Source organism: Ixodes scapularis, unplaced genomic scaffold (assembly GCF_016920785.2).
Source record: "Ixodes scapularis isolate PalLabHiFi unplaced genomic scaffold, ASM1692078v2 PGA_scaffold4__175_contigs__length_147842914, whole genome shotgun sequence".
Taxonomy (NCBI): Eukaryota; Metazoa; Arthropoda; class Arachnida; order Ixodida; family Ixodidae; genus Ixodes; species Ixodes scapularis.
In genome coordinates this window covers 128,367,206-128,390,589 of record NW_024609879.1, presented here as the reverse complement: position 1 = coordinate 128,390,589, position 23,384 = coordinate 128,367,206, and the positions used below count along the sequence as shown (strand labels likewise).

The 23,384-nt window shown below is 47.3% G+C and overlaps 1 protein-coding gene across 2 annotated transcripts in view; it reads right to left on the bottom strand.

Annotated features, from left to right (window-relative positions):
* LOC8033806 (B9 domain-containing protein 2) overlaps positions 1-23,384 on the bottom strand; it is a 92,062-nt gene that overhangs the window by 4,870 nt on the left and 63,808 nt on the right. The window contains exons 1-3 of one of the 2 annotated variants that reach the window (XM_029975538.4): positions 9,465-9,674; positions 9,301-9,415; positions 6,422-6,550 (exon numbers count right to left, since the gene is read on the bottom strand). In XM_029975538.4, the coding sequence (XP_029831398.4) occupies positions 6,422-6,550; positions 9,301-9,388 (217 nt within the window). In that variant the 5' untranslated portion in view covers positions 9,389-9,415; positions 9,465-9,674. Of the gene's footprint in view, positions 1-6,421; positions 6,551-9,300; positions 9,416-9,464; positions 9,675-23,384 lie in introns of those variants that run through there. The other variant, XM_042293443.1, reaches the window with a different exon arrangement.

Below are 23,384 nucleotides of genomic sequence, written 5' to 3'. Positions count from 1 at the left end.
ATTTCCCCTGGGGAGTATATAGAGTTGTGCGTCCACAGCCATGTCCTGCGGGAAAGCCACCCGTAAAGCATGCAGAAGCCGCCGCTCCGGTTGCACCGGCGCAAAGGGAGTGGGGGGGGGGGGGGGGGGGGAGTGTTAAAAGAGGACCAGGTTCAAACCCATCGAATTTAGAACAGTAAATATTTCCAGGTATAATGAATAAAGGTATCAAATTGCACTTGAAAGCGAAACTTGACGCTACATAGTGCTGATTTAGGCGCCAATTTGAGAAAAAAGGCATTTATAGGCATTTATCGGAGTTTAGGCACCAACACCCAAAATAGGCATTTATAGGCATTATAAAACCACCATTAAACCCATCCTTGACCTCCAATTCGTGCTCATATATCGAAATGGGGCGATAAGAACGCAAGGAAAAAAATAGGCATTTGCCTAAAATCCGGTCTCTAGTGATAAGATACGTTCGTCGGCTTAGGCTGAGTCAACAGTTAGAGCACCGCTTCAGCGCCATCGGCGGGGCCTATAAAAGCCGCTCTTTCCTGATGATAAACCTTCTTGTCGTTTGTTGAAGTTCCCAAACGCACGTCTCTTTCTATTGCTTGGAACATAGCGAACATATGGTGTCAGAAGTGGCGCTGAGGCACCACGGCTACCGAATGTCGCACAAATCCTGAAACAAGGACATCGCACTCCCAGTCGGCAGAGCCAACCGTCGTACAAGTCTTCAGGTACGTCACCGAGAACTACCTCAAGTGCGATGGCTTCATTCCACATTATGCCACCCCAACCACTCAGCTTTGCAACGCCCAACGACTGGCCCTCATGGAAGAAACAATTTCTTTGGCTCCGAACAGCATCTGGGCTGGACGCGAAGCCGGAAGCGAGTCAAGCCTGCGCATTGGTCTTCCTAATGGTGTTGCAAGCAGAGAAGATCTTTAACACCCTCAAGCTTGAACTGGCTGAATAAGAGGAGTTTGAGGTCGTACTAGGCAATACAACGCCTACTTTACTCCCCGGCGGAACAGAATTTACGAACGGGTGATGTTTAACTCAAGAACGCAACAAGATGGTGAATCTGTCGAGAATCTTGTTACCGCCGTTGCATGCCCTCTCTACTACTAGTGACTACGGGGACCTGCGTGAAGATTTAATCCGAGGTTGTCTTGTGGTTGGCCTTCAGGACTGCAAGATTTCCAGAGCCCTGTAGCTTGATCCGGACCTTAACCTGCAGAAAGCGCTCCTGGTGGCACGACGACATGAGACCGTCAATCAGCAGCAGGTAGAGGTCCATGGCGTGCGAGACGAGCAAGTCAGCCATGCACAGTCCAAGAGAAGTGCGGGAGACTTCAAAAAGAAAGCCCCTTTGGGTGGAAGCGGAGGCAACTCTTCCTAACCGTGCGGCTGGTGCAGAAAAGCGCAACACAAGTGAGCATCTTGTCCGGCGAAAGAAGCGGTCTGCAAAAAGTGTGACAAAAGAGGACACTTTGAGGCCGTGTGTCGATCAACGAAAGGGGTCAGATATGTGGACAATGTCGCCAAAGAAGCAGGCCTTTTTGGAGTTGCATTCCATTCATCTGCCTCAAGGTGGAAGGTTCCAGTTCTCATCGAGTCCTCGAACATGGTTTTCAAGATGACCACTGGGGCAGACGAAACAGTCATCTCAGAAGAGCTCTTCGCTCAGGTCTTTCTTATGACAAAACTTCAGCCCCCAAGGCGCCGGCTTCAAAGACCAGACAGCAAACATTTTGCTATATCAGGGATGGCATCCATGAACGTGACAGTTGCAGGAAACATCAGTCGTGAAGAAATGTTCGGGGCCTTCGAACCCCTCTACTGGGAAGACCAACAATTGAAAAGCTCTCCGTACTCTTACAAATCAAAAGCATCAAAAACCTGATCCCCCAGTCCAACACTTCACAAATGTTCCAGGGGTTTGGAACATTCAAAGAGGAATACAACCTCAAGTTGAAGCCAGAAGCAAAACCATTCGCTTTGACGTCCCCTCTTAGGATTCCTCTGCTCTTGTTTCAGAAGACCAGGCAAGAACTGGAACGGATGCAAGCACAAGGCATTATCTCTCCTGTCACCGAGCCAAGAACATGGTGCGTGCCAATGGTAGACGTCCTAAAACCTTCAGTGGCAGTTAGAATTTGTGTAGACTTCAAGGAACTCAATAGATACATACAACGGGAATGGCACCTCATTCCAGCAGTAAAATACACCATCGGCATGCTGCGCAGAGCCAGGACATTCTCGAAACTGGATGCAAACTCTGGTTTCTGGCAAATACCTTTGAGTGAGGAGAGCAAAGAATTCACAACATGTATCACGCCGCTTGGAAGATTCTATTTTAAACAGACTGCCCTTTGGCATTTCATCGGCCCCAGAGCATTTTCAAAGACGGATGGGGCAAGTCCTGTCAGAATTGGAAAGAGTCGTCTGCCACATGGATGGCGTGTTTATCTGGGGAGCGACACAAGCGCAGCATGATGAGCGGCTTCGAGCTGCACTAAAACCCGTCCAGACAGCTCGAATCACTCTAAACAGCGACAAGTGCGAGTTCAGTGTCACCCATTTCTCCTTCTTGGAACACAGAATCGGAAGCAATGAAGTACGTCCCAATAAACAAAAGCTCGGCGCCATGACAGAGATGCGTCACCCAACTTCAAAGACGGAATTATGCTGCATGGGCTACTTACCTAGCCTGCTTTGTGACCTGTATGGACAAAGTTCTTCAACCTCTGTCTTCTATGATACATTCAAGACAGGAGTGTGTTTAGGGCCTTGCACAAGAGGAAGCCTTCAAGAAGTGGAAGACATTTCTTTCATCAGATCCCATTCTAGGAATCTACGACCCCAACAGGGAGACTGGTATCGGCCGACGCCTCCACGTATGGTCTTAAAGGAACACTGACACCCCCCCAAAATTTTTTTTTATTTTTTGCCAGGCGATTTATTATGGTGTCGGAGGACTACCCAATGAATATTTTGCAACAGAGTAGCGTATTTTTTAAATAAAGCCAAAAGATGCAACTGCTCGAAACCGAAACTGAAACCCAACGGAGGTCGGAAAAGTGGAGAGAAGAAAGTGAGTGGCGGAAGTCACGTGGCTACACCCGACCGTGCGTTTTTTTTTCTCCTCTCCGTAGCAGACGACACAACATGCGGCGTGCGATGCGGCGTGCGGGAACTGCTCGCCGTGCGATTCTTTTGCAGTTATGTTTGCTCCGCTTGTTGTTCTGTACTCCAAGATTAGTTATTTTGTACATTGAGGAGTTGGAGATGAGTATTGAGTGCCCGTGGTGAATTTCCATGATCAGCTCCGAAAAGAATACACCCAAGATGTTGCGTGAAGAGCTGGCTCACATTTCCTGCATCCGAAAAAAAGTGGCACTGTGCGACAAAGTTTCCGAAAGATCAACGGGATCGGGACCAATGGCTGGCTGCAATTCCTGTAGAACGTATACGGGCTCCTCGGAAAGCTGACGCTACCTGATTTATATGCTCCTTGCATTTTGTGGAAAGTGATTACATTGAGTTCGCAGGTGTCAGAAAGGAAATCCCATACCATTTAATTCAGTGAAGTATCGTCCACAACATTTGTTTGTTATTTTTTTGTTTGTTTCTTCAGTGATGATTGTAAAAAAAAAAAAAAGATATGTAAACATCAGAAAATGTTTGAAAAAAAAAAAAAAAAAATTTCACGGGGGATTGAATTTGGTTTTACCACGTGTGAACCAGACGTCTTTCCCACTGAGCTACTAAGGCATCTCTTTTCTGGTGGATCTCTTTCCTTAGTAATAATTCAGCCGGTAAACTGTAAGTTGGAAAGTTTGCTGTCGATTTTTCTCTGGCAAAAGCACTCCCGGGTCGAAGTCGGGAAGCACCACGCTTTGGGGACATTCGCACCTAGTAAAGAAATCGTACGCATGCATATTGAACTCGAAGTAGACACGTCGTGCTTGACGTTTGCGCGAGCGATGTCTTCAGCCACGAGAAGGGAGCGACGGCTCGGCGACGACTTCGTGCAAATCGGCTTGGTGGCCGGGCGTGTCGTACGGGATGAATACCAATTCTTTTGATCAGTCCCAAATTTCTCTTTTAACGGTAGACAGAATTCGCCGGTACTGCGAATGACAGTTCTGAAATAGTGGTCCCACGATACGCGAAACGACGAACGCACAAAATGCTTCCGGTTGTCTGTGGAACTTTTTTTTTCAATCAACGTATTTACAGCTTTTTAGAAGCCACAAAAAATGGGTTTCATATTTTTTCTATTTTTAATATTGAGTGTGTGCCTTCAGTGACCCACGACTTTGAGTAAATTTGGTGGTTGCATCGATACCTTAGAAAATGGCCCGTGACCGCGGAAAAGAGAGTGAGCGAGACTCGAACCGGCCAGTTCTTGATCGGCGGTTTTCGGGCGGAAAGAAACCGAATTTCGAGCCGCAAATTCTGTTCTGGGTAGTTGAGCTGTCATATGTCACGTACAACTAAAAACCTCGGCGAGCATAAATACCCTGTCAGTGTCCCTTTAAGGCCGTCCTTCACCAAAAACAAGATAAAGGTCAGTTCAAAGTGATCTGGGAGGTGCTACGCTCAAATTGAAAAAGAAGGCCTCTAAACGAGTGACAAGTTTTGTGACTACCTTGTAGGCACGCACTTCTTCCTGGAGTCAGATCATAAGCCATTGGTGTCTTCATTTGAATCTAAAAGGATTGATGCTTTAACACCAAGATTGCAATGAAGGCACATCCGTCTGATGCACTACACGTATGACATTGTGTATGTTCCAAGCCTGACTTGACGGTGGCTGACACACTTTCCCGATCACACCTTCAAAATTCGGAGTCCACTGAATTAAAGGATGACGTCCTGGGCTATCTCCTCTGGGTGGCATCATCAATCACGATGACAGTGTCCACCTTGAAACTGATCACTGAAGCACAACTACAAGACCCGGTATGTCAAGCCCTGTCAACCTGTCTGCAAAAGGATGGCCAAGCCGCCGAGATACTGGATTAGCCTTACTTGGAGGAGAGGCAAAGTATTGCCATAAATAAAAACGTGCTGATGCGCGGATCTAGAATAGTGATCCCAGCGACACTAAGGCAATCAGTCCTTGGAATAGTCCATGAGAAGCCCTTCAGAATTGAAAAGTGTCAAGCATGGGCCAAGAGCTCGATGTAGCGGCCGAGTGTTGAAGCGGACATTGAATGTCTTGTTAAGAACTGTCACAGTTGCCTGAAACAGAGCACCAACAGAAAGATGCCTCAGCAAGAGACCGAGTTCCCAGATAGGCCATGGCAGCGAATCGCGATGGACCTGTTCTTTCTCGGGCGCAAATGGTGGTTGGTCATGACAAACAATTTTTCACGCCACCCAAAGCTCGTCGCGTTAAAGGGACAATGAAGGCGATTTTATTTAATTTTTTTAAATGGTGTTTTTAGGCTTCTTGGGAACCTAGCATGCTGCCCAATTTTTTGTAGTCATTTGTGACGCATATTTCTGCGCCTACAAAAGAACTAAAGAAACCGAAGCTGAACTATCTCCATTCTCATCTCTGTGCCTTTGGAAACGGAGGTGACGTAGGGAGTGACGACAAGTGTGAATAGTCGGTATCGGTAGCATTTAGGAGATCGAAACTGGTTACCGCGGCGGGTTATAGCACCGCGGTGGTGCGATCGTTTTGTCGGATCTGTCAACATGAACGGCAATGCCGCTCTCGTGAGCGAGTTCGGGTCAAGCTTCCGTTCAGTGACCTAACACCAACGGAACAGGAGTACGTCTGTGGCGTTCTTTGCTAACACCCGAGGCCGACGGCGACCGCCCAGCGGCAACGAGCGGCCCGCTGGCTCCAAGCAGCAAAGCTGTGAGCAACATTCGCACGGGCGAAACGAGAGCGGCGTGTTGCCGAAGGACAAGCCCTGTCCCTGTCCGATAGGGACGCGGGGGGAATGCCGAGGGGAAAGCGGCAGCGACCCGGGGAGTTTTCCTCCCTCATCATCATAGGGAGTTTTGCTCCCTATGATGATCGTACAATTAATGCAAAGGTGCAAGTGAGCTGGACAAGAATGACGATAATAATCCCTGGAGAAGGGATTATTATCGTCCTTCCTCCCTATGCATAAAAAGCAGAAAACAGGCTTTTTAGGCTTACCATTTTTTTCTTCAAACCCACAATCAAGTATGCTAAATACACTACCTAAAGGCATATTAATGAAAAGTTTCAGTGTGCTCTGTTCCTTGGTTAATTTATGCGAATTTCTTAAGCCCAAATAGTGCTTGGGAACACACTGTACATGAGCACGATACGAGCAAGTGATAACAACCCATTTGAACTCCCACACTGTCGTAAAAGATGACTGCGATGGTGTGCTCGGAATAATGACCGGCGACCCAGGTGCCCATGTTCTCTCACCTTGTATCCCGCGGGTGGTGAGGTGTACGTCGATGGGGTGGCTCCAGACCGCCCTGTCCTCCTCCCAGCGGTGCCGATCCACCTGGGTCTGCCCTTCCTTGCAACCTTCAACCAAGGTCCACCCGTCACCTGGAAAGAAGCCATGGTGGCCCCAAAACTCGAGTCTAGCTTCGAGGCGCTCGCACGTTCGAGTTTGAAAGTGATTGACTGCATTCTTACGATGAGAAAACCCACTGGCACGATCTACCACACGGCCCTAGGACGCTACAGATCTGTATATGTACATTTTTTACTTTCTCGAAAATGTGCAGGTGACCGACCGACCTATAGAATGGAACAAAAGTTACGAAGCCGCCGAGAGACAAAATCATTGGCGGCGCTGGGATTCAAACTCAACACCTCCCAATATTACGCATCACGCTTTCAACGTGGGCTCGAAATATTTCTGACAGTGCTATGCCACCATTCATCATAGTATAAACCATTCCATTTAGCGCTCTGTGGGCAGCACCATTTTGTTCGGCCGCAGCGCCCTCTCCACACATCCGGGAAGTTCAGCGGGTTCGGCGGGGTAAAACGAGAGAGAGGGCACGTGCCCGACTCCGCTAGCAGACGACAAACCGGGAGGTTGCCGTTCTCCATCTTTGGGCTGTATCGGCGGGCTCTACCGAACATCGAACTCTCGCTCGTGGCTGCCGTTGTGAAGTGGTTCGTGTTCTTAGAATAGTTGTGGCTGCTCTAAAATCAGCCTATAGCTCTCTGTTGTTCTATTTTGCTAAATGATCGACTAGCATATCTTTTTCCCGTTACTTAAATAGCAGCTGAGTCAGCCGGCAGTACTACCCTCAACTACTGCCTGTATTGCGGCAGGAGAGCACGTTTTTTTTATTATTTCAGACTTCCACTGATGGTCGCTAAACGCCTACCCCAGTACAAACTTTTGTATAGTAAAAAAGGTACAGCAACCGGATTTACTTTTTGCTAAAGAGACCGGCCAATCTGACACAGTTTTCCCTATTTTTGTTTTTCATTTGCACGCAGGTAACAGCGCAATTGGACCCTGTGAGTCTTTTTATCTAGCATAGTAATACACGACATCTGGCATACCAAAATCTGCGCATCTGCGCTTGAAAGTTCCAAAATGACGCGATTTTAAACAGAGTTTGCACGCCAGCCGGACGCTAGCTACAGCCCACTCGGCGGAGTGGACGACGTGCGGGGTGAGAGGGGGAGTGCATTTTTTTCTCTTTTACCCTCTCTGCTATGACCCTAATGGAACGGTCTATACTGCATGGATTGCCATTTTGTGCTACATCAAGCTGGTGTAGCTTCCGCAGTGCTCCGCCTTCAAAGCTTTTGTGACGGCATTTGCTGCTGCTTCAGAGCCAAAGTTGCATTTGAGGCAGCGCACTTTCACCGCGGCTCTACTGCACGAACCTGTTCCAAACAGAGATGGGCGTTGACTACAGCGTCAAAGCACGCAAAAAGTCCACAGGCCGCCGACACCCCCAAGTTTGAATCGAGGGTGAAAGATGGTGGGGGTGGGGGGGGGGGGGGGGGGGAAGCCGGATGTCTTGACATCCTTCTTGAATTCTGCATGTGTAAAAATTTAAGGCATGGAAACAAGGGGTTTCTTAAACATGATACACGGACCAATACCTGACCCCTCCCTCCCCCCTTTCTGAAAATTTCTGCGTCCGCCCCTGGTTCCGACGGAGGGCAAGCACTGCTTTCCCATCGACAGGAATTCATGAGCACAAAAAACAACATGGAATGAAAACAGTTAAAAAAAAGCGTGGTTTGAGAGAGAAAAACTGGTTTATTGGAAGACGAAGAGGTTAACTTAGCTTAGTGATTCTGGCTTGCTACTTTGTGAGCGTGATTTAATTTAGTCCTATGTCTCATCGTCCAACTGCTAGATGTAAAATAAATCTAAGGCTACTGCTCACTGTAGTGTTGGGAAAAGGAGGCCAGATTAGAGTAGGGACAAAAGAATTATGGTCTGAATTCATTTCGACTCATTCAACAGCATTTCTGAGTGCTAACGATTAAGGGAAGTAGTGTGGGAAGAGTACCAGTGGGTAGAATACGCAAGTCATATTGGGTTTCTGGAGAGCTCGTTTCTTTTTGAGGGTCAAAATATCCCTTCCCAAATTCTGCCAAAAAAAAAATATTGTGATAAAAAACAGCAAATATGATCAATGATAGCGGGAAAAGTGGGGAAAAAGAAAAGCGAATATATACTCAATTGTCTTAAAAACCAAAAAAAATCAGCTTTCTGCCAAATCAACGTCTTCAGAAATGTATGATCGCTTCTCATCAGGCGACATACTTGTTACCAAAATGTTTCTCCGCATATTGCGTTGCTAGGAGGAACAGAGATTGAGGTTTGTGCCCCCGTTAAAAAGTTGCACCTAGGGTTTGTTTTACTTTATGTGTGTCCTAAGCCGAAGCTACAAGCACGAGCCTGTTGCCCTGGACGCTGGACAGCCCGAGAACACGTACTTGGCAGGGATGTTGAATGTCCGGAGCTATACTCCGTTTCACCTTATGTTGTACCGCAGACACAAGGCTAGAAGCGCGAGCTCATAGCGTTGGGAGCTCCGAGATGTGCCCTAGAGCAAGGAGCTCGCGCTTGTAGCCTTTCCTGCGGTGCATCATAAGGTAAAACGTCATTCGCTCATGTAATATGGACCCAAAACAGAGTATAGATCTTGCAGCTTGTGCTAAGCTCGCACGTACAGTGAAACAGATTCAGCAGTGTTTGTGAGTGTCGCCGTATTGCCGAGACTTAACCAGACACGCCCTCTAGTCTAAAACGAGATCGTTCGTAAGAACCAGGAAAAGCCAGGCAATAGCCAGAAATGATAATATTTCACCGAAGATTAGCTTCCACTTGCAGAAGAGGTTGGAACCGTCGAAGCCTCTCGCTCCTAATATCTGGCCGAAAACGTGCAGTTCGGCCATTCGCCTCCCGCATGACAGCAATCGTACCTGCAAGAAACGCCAGTTAGGGTCTTTGTATAAACGTGCATCGACGCACCTTTCAACCGATCCTTGAAACTTCTGAAACGAAGCGTCCGAAAACGCGGCAAAACTTCAACAACATACGCGGTCGCCATGGCAATTGGCGCGTTCCGTAGTGCGGCGATGTGGCGTGGACGCGTGGACGTGTTCCCGTGTGGCACGGCTCTTGACTACAAGCGAGGCACGACGTGTTTCCGGACAAGTTGGAGCTTCCGGTTTTGCCTGCTTTGTCGTCCAATGAGAAAAACGTTGACGTATCGAGCTAAGATTTTGTTTAGACGACCAAAAATTATGTATTTTTGTAAAAAAAAAAAGAAAGACAAAAATTAATTAAATTTAATAGCCCCTTGAGGGCCAGTGGGGCGCTTGCCGAGCGGCTCCAACAGAGCCGTTCGGCAAGCTCTGGGTTCCAACTGCTCCGTGGAAAAGTGGCGGAGCGCGTCGAGCGGACCGGAGTAGTTCTCCGCGCAGCCTTTTTTGGAGGAGTACGATCTGTAGCCGTCTCTCGCAGCGTTTCAGTTTCGTTATCGACATTCCCGCGGGGGAACGAAGGAGTTTCGCGGCTTTTTTGTTTCGATATCTGGGTGGACTCTCGCTTGTTTTCGTTCCCCTCGTCATGACCGACTCGCCCGAGCATACTGCGACGATGACATATCGTTGTAGTTAATTTCAGGAGGTCTAATAAAACGCAGTGACAGCGACGAAGATACAAGCTTAGCTCCAGCTCGAGTGACAACGAGGCAGCCGTTCTCGGCGGAGTGTTTTCCGAGTCGTTTGGCTGGCTAGCGAAGAGGCCCAAGATACCGCGTTACGTCGATGGCGTTGTGCGCACCAATTCGGATGAAGAGCTAGATATATGTCGTTTGTTCGTTTTGTGGTCTCTGTACTGTAATTAGAATAATTAGAAGACAACACGCCAAATACTCCGCAGATGGAAGTCGCCTTCGGAGATGACGATCGCTTTATGGCATATGTGTTTGATATTGCTTAATATCATCCTACGGCTCGTACAAGTACTTCTAGTTGTCTTCGATCATCGGGCTTATATAACTGTAAGGAAAAATAAATGGTGTCTTAACGTCGGGGTCACCGTTAATCAAGTTGTAAACAATCAATTTTTTGTCAAAGCATAAAGTCCCGATCAGAACTTCATGCTTTCAGCAAGATAGCAATGGGAACCGCAACTGTTCAAAAGGGAGAGCAGACGCTCTGGAAGCGGTGGCACTGGGATGGACCACGTGACCGATCGCTCACGGAGGCCAACCGCTCGACGACCGCTAGCGCGGAGCACTCGGCATTTGCCAGGGGAATTGCAAAGCTTGAAAGAGCTGGTGGCGCCTTCTCGCAGTTTCATTTCGCAGTAGACATATAACATATTAAATCATGGCTATGGTGGACTAGATATCATGGCCTCCGAGATCCGGAAGCGCGCGAACGCTTCTGCGGCCAACACCTCCTAGAAGACAAGGCTGTAGCGCTCTACTCGTGACGTCGCGAGGGAAGGCCATCGGGGGCGCGCGGCGAAGCGAAGGCAACGCGCGTGGATCGATCGTCGTAACGTGCTTTTAGTCACATAAGCGTGTCTTATTAGCTAGATTGAAAGCTGCACATAGCAACGGGTCCCGAAAACATTTCATTACACGGGCAAAATATTACACCGCTAAGTGATCGGTATGACATGGTACGAGGAAGGCGTGAGCGAGTTCGTTTCACACCGACTGGCACCGTTCAATTTCTCTCCCAGAATGCATCGCACTCGCAGAGTGTTGCACGGAGAACTGGATTCAAAGTTCAAACGAACACGCCAGATTCACCGAGTGCAGAAAACTGATGCTGCCGCCATCTATGTTGTAGAAAAGGCACCAACCTCAAACAGAAACTAGCGCTTTTCCGTTCAGAGTGATGGGTGAGAATGCGAGAGTGCAGTCGCTACCAACGTTTATCCACAAACGTTGGTCGCTGCAACCTGTAGTTTATATTTGCGATGCCTTCAAGCTACTCGGTTGTCGTAGAGATAGTTACAGACAGCGTAAATTTCCGCAACCAACTGTCTACAAAGCAGCTGGTTTCGATATCTTACATTGAAGAAAACTGATGTTGCTGTCCAAGCAGAAGCTTGATCCGTTTGAGCATGGTATTATGCGTGAAAGGGTACGGCTTAAAACTAGTCTGTTGGAATATCCAGCAAAACTTTTCGTGGGACTTTCAATTTCGATCGTCATGAGGTGGATCAGATATCAGCCTTGGTGAGGGCGTCGAGAACGAGCTTTCTCGAACGAAATACGACGGGGCAAGTTAGCTGACGTAGGTAAATGTTAAACATGATGATGTTGCTTAAGCCTCGGGCAAAGTCACTATGTTTAGCTTTCTCTGATGCTTATTGTGCAGTCACAGGTTTCTGCTGGAAGAGTTTTGTCGACAAATGTTAAATTTTTCACCCGCACACGTATGGTGAAAAACATCTCGGGGGCCGCTGATGCGTCTGTTCTGAGCATTTCTTTACACACTGGCATATTTCAGCGTCTGTACGGCAACAGAGCGACTTAAAACCTGCAAATAAGGCACGGTTTGTCGATTGCTTCCTTCATGAAATAGCAGACGCTCACAATTCAAGCTCGCATTTGATTCCGTCGCCCGCGGGACGCGATTTCTATAAGAAAATCCGGTCTAGGACTTTTCGGTGTAGGGCGTTTCGGCGTAGGACGTTTCGGTGCGGACTTTTCGGTGCACGGACGTTTCGGTGCACGGACTTTTCGGTGTACTGACTTTTCGGTGTACAGACTTTTCGGTGCACAAGAAATCAAAATCGAGAGTTTTTTGGTTTTTTTTTTTCTTCTAAACGTAATAAGCACTATTTTAGCTAGAAATTTATTCCTTCGCACTTTATAATTTTGTAGACTTGGTCATCCATTTACGGCCACTAGCTGATAAACCACCTAAATGACTTTGTTAGGCGCAGTACCATCCTGCGTGAGGATTGGAGACGTTGGGCGTTATGGTTCGTTTACTGGTGTCTCTTTTACAATGTACGCACTAGTCGCATCACATGTCTCGGGTAATTTTCAACAATCTCAGGCGTCTTGCTGTTGGGGCGTTTTCTACACAGATTACCAATAATAAAGCCCACACCTGTACAGAAGTTGCCGAGAACGCCTGTATCGATCCAACGCGCAAACACGATGCGATGCGTCTAGTGCGTACGTTGGAAAAGAGACACCGGCAAATTAAACATAACGTCCAACGTATCCAGTACTCCCACAGGATGGTGCTACGCCTAACAAAGCCACTTATGTCGTATATGGGTAAGTGACTGTTAATTAGGGTGACCAGACGTCCCGTTTTGGCCAGGACAGTCCCGTTTTTTAGGTCCGCTTTTGCCGTCCCGTCTGTTTGTCCCAATAAAGAATCATGACCCGTTTTCGCAGGGGTGCATAGCTTGGAAATTGGCACCAAGCGAGTTGAAGCGAACCGAAACTATGCGCTCTCGTGACAAGTATATTTTACAAAAATAACCGTAGGTGCTTTAAAATATGAGTTAAGCTATGCGCACGAGCTCCTGCACCTCGACCGGAAATGTTTACAACGCGTTTCAGTTTACAATAAAAAAAAAAAAAAAAAAAGTAGCGCAGCTTAGGAAAGGTACCTGCTGCATACGCAGCGGACCCAGTTTCGATCCACAGAGAATAAATCGAACAGAGAATAAAAGACTAATGTTGTCGACGAAACTTTGGTAAAACTAAATGGTATGGGACTCCCTTTCTGGACGCCTGGGTTAGCTTGGGTTGCCGGCTGGACGCCGCGAAGCGGCGTGTACGGTGGGGCCAAGTGGGTTAACAGTTTTGTAATGAGCAGCCGCATACGGTCGCCGAGAAGCGGTGTGAACGTAGGCGGGGGATGTTTACCCAGAGAGTAAACTTTAGTACAATATGGTGACGTTTTGGAATAACAGCAGTTATCTTACGAAATATTTTTCTCCCAATCTGAATCTTTCTCCAATTTCAATCCGAATCTCAATCAATCCCTTCTGAAATGTCTCAGCGTACCTTTGCATGCAGTCAGCAGCTCACGCGCAACGCGAATTTACTAGAATCAGAGCCCCTACGAGGGAAGACGTCGCATCGGAAATTCGGAGCCGGTTATAGAGCACTATATAGCTCCCACGGAGCAGAGTAGCGCAATCCTTTGATCCGCGTGTTTCGCCGACAACATGGCCGACAGAGCAGCGCGGCGCGAGTCACGTGGTACTCAGGGTTCCAGGAGGCGGCCCGCCCTATGGGAGAATACATGGAGATCGTCTCAGCACGGCTGATTAAAAAATAAACGCCAAGTTCACACTTTTCAAAACTAGTCTGTCGTGAAGTTGGTAAAGCAATGAACACCTTATCATAGTTTTAATAATATTGGATGCGTGTGAAAATTTTGCGAAGGCAATTTTCAAAGCAATGGCGTTTGAAGCAGACGATTGTTTTACGCAGCGGAGATGGACTTTATGGATTGGCCGGAGCGGGTCACGTGAACGGTGTGACGTCGCCGCGTCGTCTGCTGCATGATGCTGCTCAGGCAATTTTTTTTAAAAACAATTAAGTTATTTCATGGCGCACATCTTAGCGCAAAATATTGTAAACTATTCCCTTATCGTGTCAAAAACTATTGTCGTTCCATAGATCCCCAAAATAATCAGGAAGCAGCGATTTTCTCCCATTCCCCATGCATTTGCGGCCGGAGTTGGAACCCCCGGGCGTTCTCCGCTAATCGCCGAGAGACGGCGTTCTAGATTGCGGTACTCTGCTCTGAAGGAGCTATACAGTGCTCTAGCCGGTTCATTCGAAAAGTGTGAGGAGCTGCGGGACTGCGCTTAGTCCCGCGGTTACGGGGATAATCAAAAATATAAATTTGATACTTTCAACCTTGGTAGCGCGTTGTATATTACGTTTATATTATATATATATAATAAATTATACAAGACTGCGCTTTTAAAACGTGTATTAATGTCGGATAAACGCGCACGAACATTAATGCGCCGATACGCGTCGACAGTGCATTTTCTCACGCAGTTGCGCCATGGCCTTCCTTCCTCCGCCATTGTGACGTGCCGCTCGGAGCGCTATGGCCTTCTCTTCCGTCCCGTTCTTGCGGAGAGGCCGTAATCGGAAAAAAAGAAGGAGGCGGCGTCTATCCGCGGGGAGGCGCTCCCAACCGAATCATCCTAGAGTTCCTGTATGTGCTCCTGTATAGGCTCCCGTAGGGAGCCTATACAGGAACTCTAAATCATCCTAAAGAGTCATCCACCCATGGCGCGAGGCAGATGAGTTCAAGAAAAGGACTTGTTACGTCGAGTTACTGCAACTTCTACTTACAAATGTTTGTGTAGTGTGGTAGAGCGGTGAAACAGCTGCTCTGGGGATGGAGATCGACAGGTTGTGATGCTTATTTAATTATTTAATTCGAAATATTCATCTGAACATGTTGCGACTAGCGCTACAAGCGCGCCTTTTGATATGTTTGACTGCAATCTGTAGCGCGTATAAAACTCCAGCAAAAAATCAGCTCCGTACATAAAAAAATTTAGATTTCCTTAAAAAAAAAAAAAAGAAATTCTCCAATTTTTTTTTTTTTAGTTTTTGCGCGTTGTTTGGCGTAACTTTTCGAGCCTGAGTGAGTCCGTGTTGTCCTTTTATATTTTTAATAGTTACTACGCAATTTTTGCGGGCCGTACTGCGGTGTTTGCTTCTACCAGAAGTATACTTTAAGCCAACGTTACACTGCTCATACATTATAGAAAAGACAGTCTGCAGATATCAGTCACCACGATATCCGTGATTCAAATGCCGCATGCCTGCCAAGTGTCTCCTTGAACTCGTTGCCGTGCCGCATTCGAAACTCAGATCTCGTGGTGACTCGCGTTAGAATCTGTTTGCAGACTGTGACCCCGGCTTTAGGGGGGAAAACAAATTATGGTGGTGAGATACGACCACCTCGCAATGATTTCGCCATTTTTATTTTCTTTATGAACTTCGTGATAATTGTAGGTACTGATTCAATAAGTGGGGCGTTATCTTGTAAAAGTCTAGTTTTAGGCACATGTAGTACAGATCACCGTATCCCGTTATGCACCTCGTGATGCAACTTAATTGATATGTAAACAGACAATTATGGGATCTCAAGAAAAAGAATTCTGGTTTGACAAAAATAATCCCTGGAGAAGGGGTTATGTTAGGTTAGGTGAATGGTCCTGGTATCGAACCAGGGAACACTCCAATTCCAGTGGATAGCTCTACAAACTGAGCTAACCAGGAGTTAGACGTCAATAGAGCAAACGGGTTTTATCAGCTGCAACATAACAACCGCGTCTACCCTGGTCTTGTCCAAAGCAGGCTTTGCGTCCACATCTCTGTGGGTGTTACCAGGGCCGTACCCAGAAAAAAAATTTCGGGGGGGGGGGGGGGGGGGGGGGGGGGGGGTTTCGGGGACAACGGCGGCCATTTTGAAAATGTCTATGGTCTTATTTTCGCCTATGAATCATGTGCATCGGTGGCATATAATGGAGAGTTATAGCAAACCGGAGAACCGGTCCTGGTTTGCTACCCGGTAGCCGTCCGGTGCTACTGCGCGTGCGCAGAGGTGGGGATTAAAATCGGCTGGCTGCAAGTGCACCGACCAGGGCCGTACCCAGAAAAGAATTTCGGGGGGGGGGGGGGGGGGGTCAGAATAGAGTGCCTTCATACACACGCCATGTAGGCACCCTAGGTCAGAACCCCCTAACCCCCCTCCCCCCCCCCCCCCCCCCCCCCCCTGGTTACGGCCCTGGGTGTTACTCTTTACACCGTAAAGTGGTTATATATGATATCAATGTAACCTTCCATCTTGTGAAATGTGTGTTCATTTGGCTAAAAAGAACATCGTTCTACCCAATATGTATTTATAATTTCCGTGTCCATAGAAAGTGTAAATTAGCTCACTTCTTTCCACTTTCCACTTTACAGATAAAGTTAAGTTATCTTGCTCTATAGACCACTGATGTTGATAAAAAGTATATTAGAATGAGGAATAAACCATTAATTGAAATTTGACACTTATTAGAACAAGTGCAGTGAAGAGGCTTTTGTCTCAACAAAGGCTATACAAGGTCTCAACACTACCACTAATAGAAAGTATATAAAAAGTGGGTTATAGAGATGAATCCAATCTCAATACACATTGTAACAACTGCAGTGTATAGGCTTTCGTCTCAACAATGGCCATATAAATTCTAAACACTACCATTGATAAAAAGTATATAAAAAGCGAGCGATAAAAATGTATTCAATTTGATACACATTGTAACAACCTGCAGTGTTACAGGCTTTCACCTCAACAAAGTCTATACGTAGTCTGAACCAGTGTTGCGGAGTTGCCACTCCGGAGTTGGAATGATTCCGGAATCATTCCGCATTTTCGCGACCCCGGAATGGGATGGGAATGGAATGGCGGCAACGTTGAGGGGAATGGAATGGGAATGGAATTAGATGCATTTTGCCCGGAATGGAATGGGAATGGAATGGGCCAGCTTCTTTATTTATTTATTTATTTTTTACGTTCAGCTATACCGAGCCAGTCAGGGAGTTGGTTGTTTAGAAATAAAATGAGCGGGAAACTGCGAACCCACGTAAGGCCCTAGCAGACTTATGCGCAAAAGAAAAAAATGCAATACAAAAAACAAGCGTCAAAGCAACGAACAGAGGGGGGAGGGGGGGGGGGGGCGGTGACGCCTTTCAGCAGTGAAGTTCAACACATATCCGAATGCGTCTGCGCCTGTAATATTGCACGGCTGGTACGTCATCAGCCGACGGGAACGTGTCCTGCTGCTCTGGTGATCCGATACCCAGGAAGGAGGCCAGAGGTGGCCTCGCTGTGCGGACCCAGACTTCGTACACTTTCGACTCGTCTCGAGCGCGCTGCTTCTCGAAGAGCTCGCACCTGCGCCGGCCATCTCAGGTCGCAATCCACAAGGTCCCTGTTTGAATTATGCTAGGCGAAACTTGGAGACTGCCATTCAAGCGTTGGAGGCGGAGAGTCGGCAGGAAGGACCGTCACAACAGGGATGCCACCGTATCGATTTTTCAACCGTAACAGAAGATAATACATGCGCTTCAGGATGCTTCAGGTGGTCCAGTTTTCTCGAAAATTCCAAATGCAACTGCCTGCATGGTCTTCAACGAGGTCAGCTACAACGAAAGTACGTATTGTCCTTTCATACAGCAGCGTGGGTTCATGTTCAAGGCAACACCTACATATTCAAGAATACTGGTTCATCCCACCGTGACGTGATGCAGTGCTGACAGGGGCGCCCTTATTGGACAGGGAAGTGGTGATTTTTTGATGGAATTTATTTTAGAGGTCGGTCTTTTCACATCACTGGTCAGTGAGACAGGATGCCAGGGAAGGGACCGCGGTCAATCCTTGATGGAACGTTTTTTAAACCCATTTAGGACTCTGCGTCCGGAACCACTACCTTCAAGGCGAAGTGCCAAGCTTGCGGAAAAGTAATTTCGGGACCAAAAAAAAAAAAAGAAACTTCCACTTCAAACTTAAAGCCTCATCTCAGTTGGCGTCTCAAAGAAATTTGAAAGAATGTAAATTGTATTATCAGTATTTATATTTCTGCCCTCCCTAAAATGTATTCTTGTATTTGTATTTCCAAAGACTTTTTGCCTCTTTTTAAAAAGTATTTCCGACACGTATCACGATACATTTTTATGGATATATTTGAGACTTGAGTATCAGTATCTCAGCAACTATTTTCATCTATCCCAATATTTGTATTTCCAAATACATTTTTGAATATTTCTGCCGAACCCTGCATTGTAATGCAGCTGTCAAGTGACACTTTTAAAGTTTAGGAATCGGAGGAATGGAATGGAACAATTCAGCCATTCCGGGAGTGGGAATGGGCCCAGTGTCCCCATTCCTAGGAGTTGAAAGGAATGGAATTATCGAAAACTCTAATTCCCCGGAATGGAATTGGAATGGAATGGGGGTACCCATTCCGCAACACTGGTCTGAACAATACCACTGATAAAAAAGTATATACAAGGCGGGCGATAATAATGAATCCAATTTCGATACAAATTTTAACCACTGCAGTGTATAAACCCGTGTCTGAAAAAGGTGTATACACAATGTGTACAAATACGTTGCTAGAAAGTGGGTAGGGAAAAAAGTCGCAAGTATCGTTAAGAAGTAGCAAAGATTTCAATAGACTGGGCAACGCTTTTTTTGTAAGGGCAGTCTAACACAAACGAGGGTGAACGTACGGCTTGCGATTTAAGGTTATGATTATAATGCAATTGAATGCAAAGGTGCAAGAGCTGAACAAGAATGACGAAAATAATCCCTGGAGAAGGGGAACAAGGGGGACAAATTACAAATACAAATCTCCAAACACAGCTGGGTGACTGGTGCCTTTGCAAGCGCGTCCTTTATGTGCAGATGAAGTCGCTCACGCAAACGCCGCCTTAGCATCATGTAATAGCTTTGGCGGCGTTCAACGCTCGTTTGTCGCATAGGATTTTGTTTTCCGACGAATAAGCGTCGGCGTGTTGTAATAGAGTTTTGCAGCGCTAATTTTGCTGTTAATCATTGCTTCACTGAATTCAGCCTTTAGATTTCAGCCTGTAATGACTAGCGTCCGATTATGCACGAGTCAAGGTCGTAGTTAGAAAAGAGCTTCTTACCGTGGTGCCATTTTCAGCGCTTGTACATACGGCGCGTGCTTGGCTCGCTTTCGGAATCGATGAACACGTGCGTGCTAAGCTGTGAAGATCGCACGCTAAGCATTGCGATCTTTAGAGCCCAGCATTTTCTAAACAAAAGTTTCTGGCCGGCGCGATCCTCAGCGTTCGTGCGTACGGCGGGTGCTTTGCTTACTTTTCGAAACGACGAAAAATCATAGCAGTCTGGGTTGTGAATTTGTAAGCATAGAAACGATTGAGACGTATTTTTCAGCATCTGCTCATCATTCTAGGAGTGTGTGTCCTCCGGAGGGCTCCCAGCAAGGTCCAAGCGGAGCTTTTCCCTCCGAGCAATCTGCCGCAGTGACCGCAGCTGTTGGTGAGTTTGGCAGTCCGATACTTTTTCCAGGCCAACTGAGGCTGACCTATCACTAGTGCCGTCTTTGTCGATTCTAAGTGAGTGTGTCCTCCTGAGGCCCCCCAAGAAGTTCCAAGCGGTGCTGTAAAGAACCAAACTTTTCCAGCTTCCCTAGAGCAGCCTGGTTCGGCAACCTCCCCAGCTGCTGGTGAGTTTAACACAATGATACTGTTTCCAGGTCGACCGAGGCACACCTACAAGGACTGTCGTCTCTATTCATTTATTCATTCTCGAAGTGTGTGCCGTCCCATGGATGCCCGAGCAAGGTCTGAGCAGCACCCTACAGGCCCTTGCTTCTCCAGCTTGTCCTGGACAGATTGCCGCAACAACAGCTGATGAGTTTTTATTTTCGACTGCTGTTTATTTTCTGGCAGAGCGCAGACAGTTACACACTGTTACTTACATTCGATCTTATTTTTTCACTGTTTGCCACTTGACAAGACTAAACAATATCTTTTTTTCTTTTCTAGGTACACTGTTTACACTTGGCATCAGGCCGTATCGTCAGAATGCCAGTCTTTCTGGTGTATTGATGAATAACAAAGAGATACAAAGACAACTATATTGAATGCAGATAAAACTGATATTGGCAAACTGACAGGAGTATCAGTTGCAGCGTGAAGGGAACAATTTAAAATTTGGACCTAAGCGGCTTCTCGTGGCAGATCTACTTAAGTGTCTCGAAAAGTCCACTATGAAGAGGACTGCATGAAGTAAAGGCATCATCAGGAAAGTTTTTAGGACTCCTCTTTCTTGTGGTTCCCATGGTTTCAATGTGGTATTGGGGGATTGGGGTAGCTTTTGCCTGTGGAACGCACACTTCATTGGCGTCTCCAGAGGCCGGATTCTCAAAGCGAACTTACGACGAAAAAAATGCGTACGACAAATTTGAGAGAAAATCCGTATTCTCGAAACGAAATTGTCGTAACTTTTGCGCAGGTTACGACAGAATCCTACGACAGCTCCGAAGCTGTCTTACGCACTTTCTACGATCAAATTAACATGGCCGACAACGTCACTCAGTTGCTCGGTCGCGACCGACCAACGGACATTTATTTTCTACCTGCTCTTCTTGCGCGTCCCGACTTCAAGCAGCAAGAAAAAAATGAAGAAGTACTTGAAACCGACCAAGACGAACATGAACGCTGGATCCACAGACACCCGGAAAAGGCAACGATCCCACCGACCAAGCGAGCTCGGGAGAATATATAGGCCTAGCAGGCACTCCGACCCGTTCCGGCGCAGCATTGCTCAGACGGTCCTTGGCCAAGACCGTCTGCCCACCACGACCGGCTGGCTTGCTGAATGGAATATGCCCGCGCGACCCTTGTGGACCCTCCCCGTATGAATAGTTTGATAGCTGAACCAAATTTCAGAGGTCAACCGATTCCCCTTATCATCTCGATCACCTTGTTTTCCGAGGCAGCGGTGACGAACGCTGTCGTCGAAAAGGGACCCTTCGATTCTATCTCCTTGTTTTGTGTGCTTTAGAGCTCAAATAAACGCCGTATGGATTACCTTCGCAACACGGTATGTACACTTTGTTATTAGTATGCCATTTTTAACTGTCGAGCTATATCAATTTGTGGGAGCTACGTGATGCCGGTCCAACCTTTCTTTGCCGAGTGTCACGTCAGTATCGAGTTGCAATCGTAGAAGATCGGTCCCGAAGCGCTTACCGAAACGCAGTCTAAATCCACTACTTCGATCAAACGCACGCGTCCGCTCCGAGTGTGAACAGGTATTTGCGTGACTCTTGCTGACACTCTAGTAGTTCAAACGTATCTTTTTTTAACGTCGGCTCACTCCTGCATTTCCGAGGCCGCGAGAAACGCCGCGGCGGTTTGTTTCCATCTACGTCGCTTTGCAAACGACTGGCACGGGGCTTTTACCAACGATGACAGTTGTGTTGACTTCGTAGCGATCGAGTTTGTAGCAGTCAACGAAGCGTTGAAATCGTGTTAGCGTCGATATACCACTGCACGGACACGAACCCCAGACAAGCGGTGGTGGAAAGAAAGGCTTAGGACGCCCGTGTTTATGAGAATCAGCTTGAACACTGAACATTTACACACAAACAGGACAGGACATACGCAGAGCTGTCTATCAACGAGTGGTTAGCCTGTGTTTGTTATTAAAAATACACGTGCTCCGAACTATGCCTAGCTCTCTAATTGGTTGCTCGTTTTGCCGAAGACGCCGTTGCCATAGCAACAGCACCGGAAGTCATCGTTTCTCCGTAAGAGGTCGTAACTTTCCTCCTCTCACTTAAGAACGCGTTTGTGAATACCGTTCTCACCTCATCTTACGATGATCGTAACTTTACGAACTTCGTAGCTAAGTTGTCGTAGGTAAGAGGTTTTTTATGAATCTGGCCTCAGGACTTCAAGTTCGTGTCAGACATAATGGACGAGCTCATGGATTCTTTAGCATACAAGGTGAGTCAAACTTGCAGCATATAACACACTCGTGCATCCTTTGGGTACCTTGGCGGCACCGCAGCCCAGTTGCCCGACTGCGAGGCAAAAGTGCCGAACTTTTCCCGCGTGGTGGCGACGTCACGCCAGCCACGCGCACATCGCGTGCGCCGCCTTGATAAGGCGCATCAGAGGCCAGATTCATAAAAAACCTCTTACCTACGACAACTTAGCTACGAAGTTCGTAAACTTACGATCATCGTAAGATGAGGCGAGAACGGTATTCACAAACGCGTTCTTAAGTGAGAGGAGGAAAGTTACGACCTTTTACGGAGAAACGATGACTTCCGGTGCTGTTGCTATGGCAACGGCGTCTTCGGCAAAACGAACAACCAATTAGAGAGCTAGGCATAGTTCGGAGCACGTGGATTTTTAATAACAAACACAGGCTAACCACTCGTTGATAGACAGCTCCGTGTATGTCCTGTCCTGTCTGTGTGTAAATGTGTAGTGTTCAAGCTGGTTCTCATAAACGCGGGCGACCTTTCCACCACCGCTTGTCTGGGGTTCGTGTCCGTGCAGTGGTATATCGACGCTAACAGTATTTAAACGCTTCGTTGACTGCTACAAACTCGATCGCTACGAAGTCAACACAACTGTCATCGTCGGTAAAAGCCCCGTGCCAGTCGTTAGCAAAGCAACGTAGAAGGAAACAAACCGCCGCGGCGTTTCTCGCGGGCACGGAAATGCAGGAGTGAGCCGACGTTAAAAAAGATACGTTTGAACAACGAGAGTGTCAGCAAGAGTCACGTAAATACCTGTTCACACTCGGAGCGGACGCGTGCGTTTGATCGAAGTGCTGGATTCAGACTGCGTTTCGGTAAGCGCTTCGGGACCGATCTTCTACGATTGCAACTCGATACTGACGTGACACTCGGCAAAGAAAGGTTGGACCGGCATCGCGTAGCTCCCACAAACTGATACAGCTCGACAGTTAAAAAAGGCATACTAATAACAAAGTGTACATACCGTGTTGCGAAGGTAATCCATACGGCGTTTATTTGAGCTCTATATCACACAAAACAAGGAGATAGAATCGAGGAGTCCCTTTTCGACGACAGCGTTCGTCACCGTCGGAAAACAAGGTGATCGAGATGATAAGGGGAATCGGTTGACCTCTGAAATTTAGTTCAGCTACCAAACTATTCATACGGGGAGGGTCCACAAGGGTCGCGCGGGCATATTCTATTCAGCAAGCCAGCCGGTCGTGAGCAGACGGTCTTGGCCAAGGACCGTCTGAGCAATGCTGCGCCGGAACGGGCCGGAGTGCCTGCTAGATATTCTGCCGAGCTCGCTTGGTCGGTGGGATCGTCGCCTTTGTTGCCTTTTCC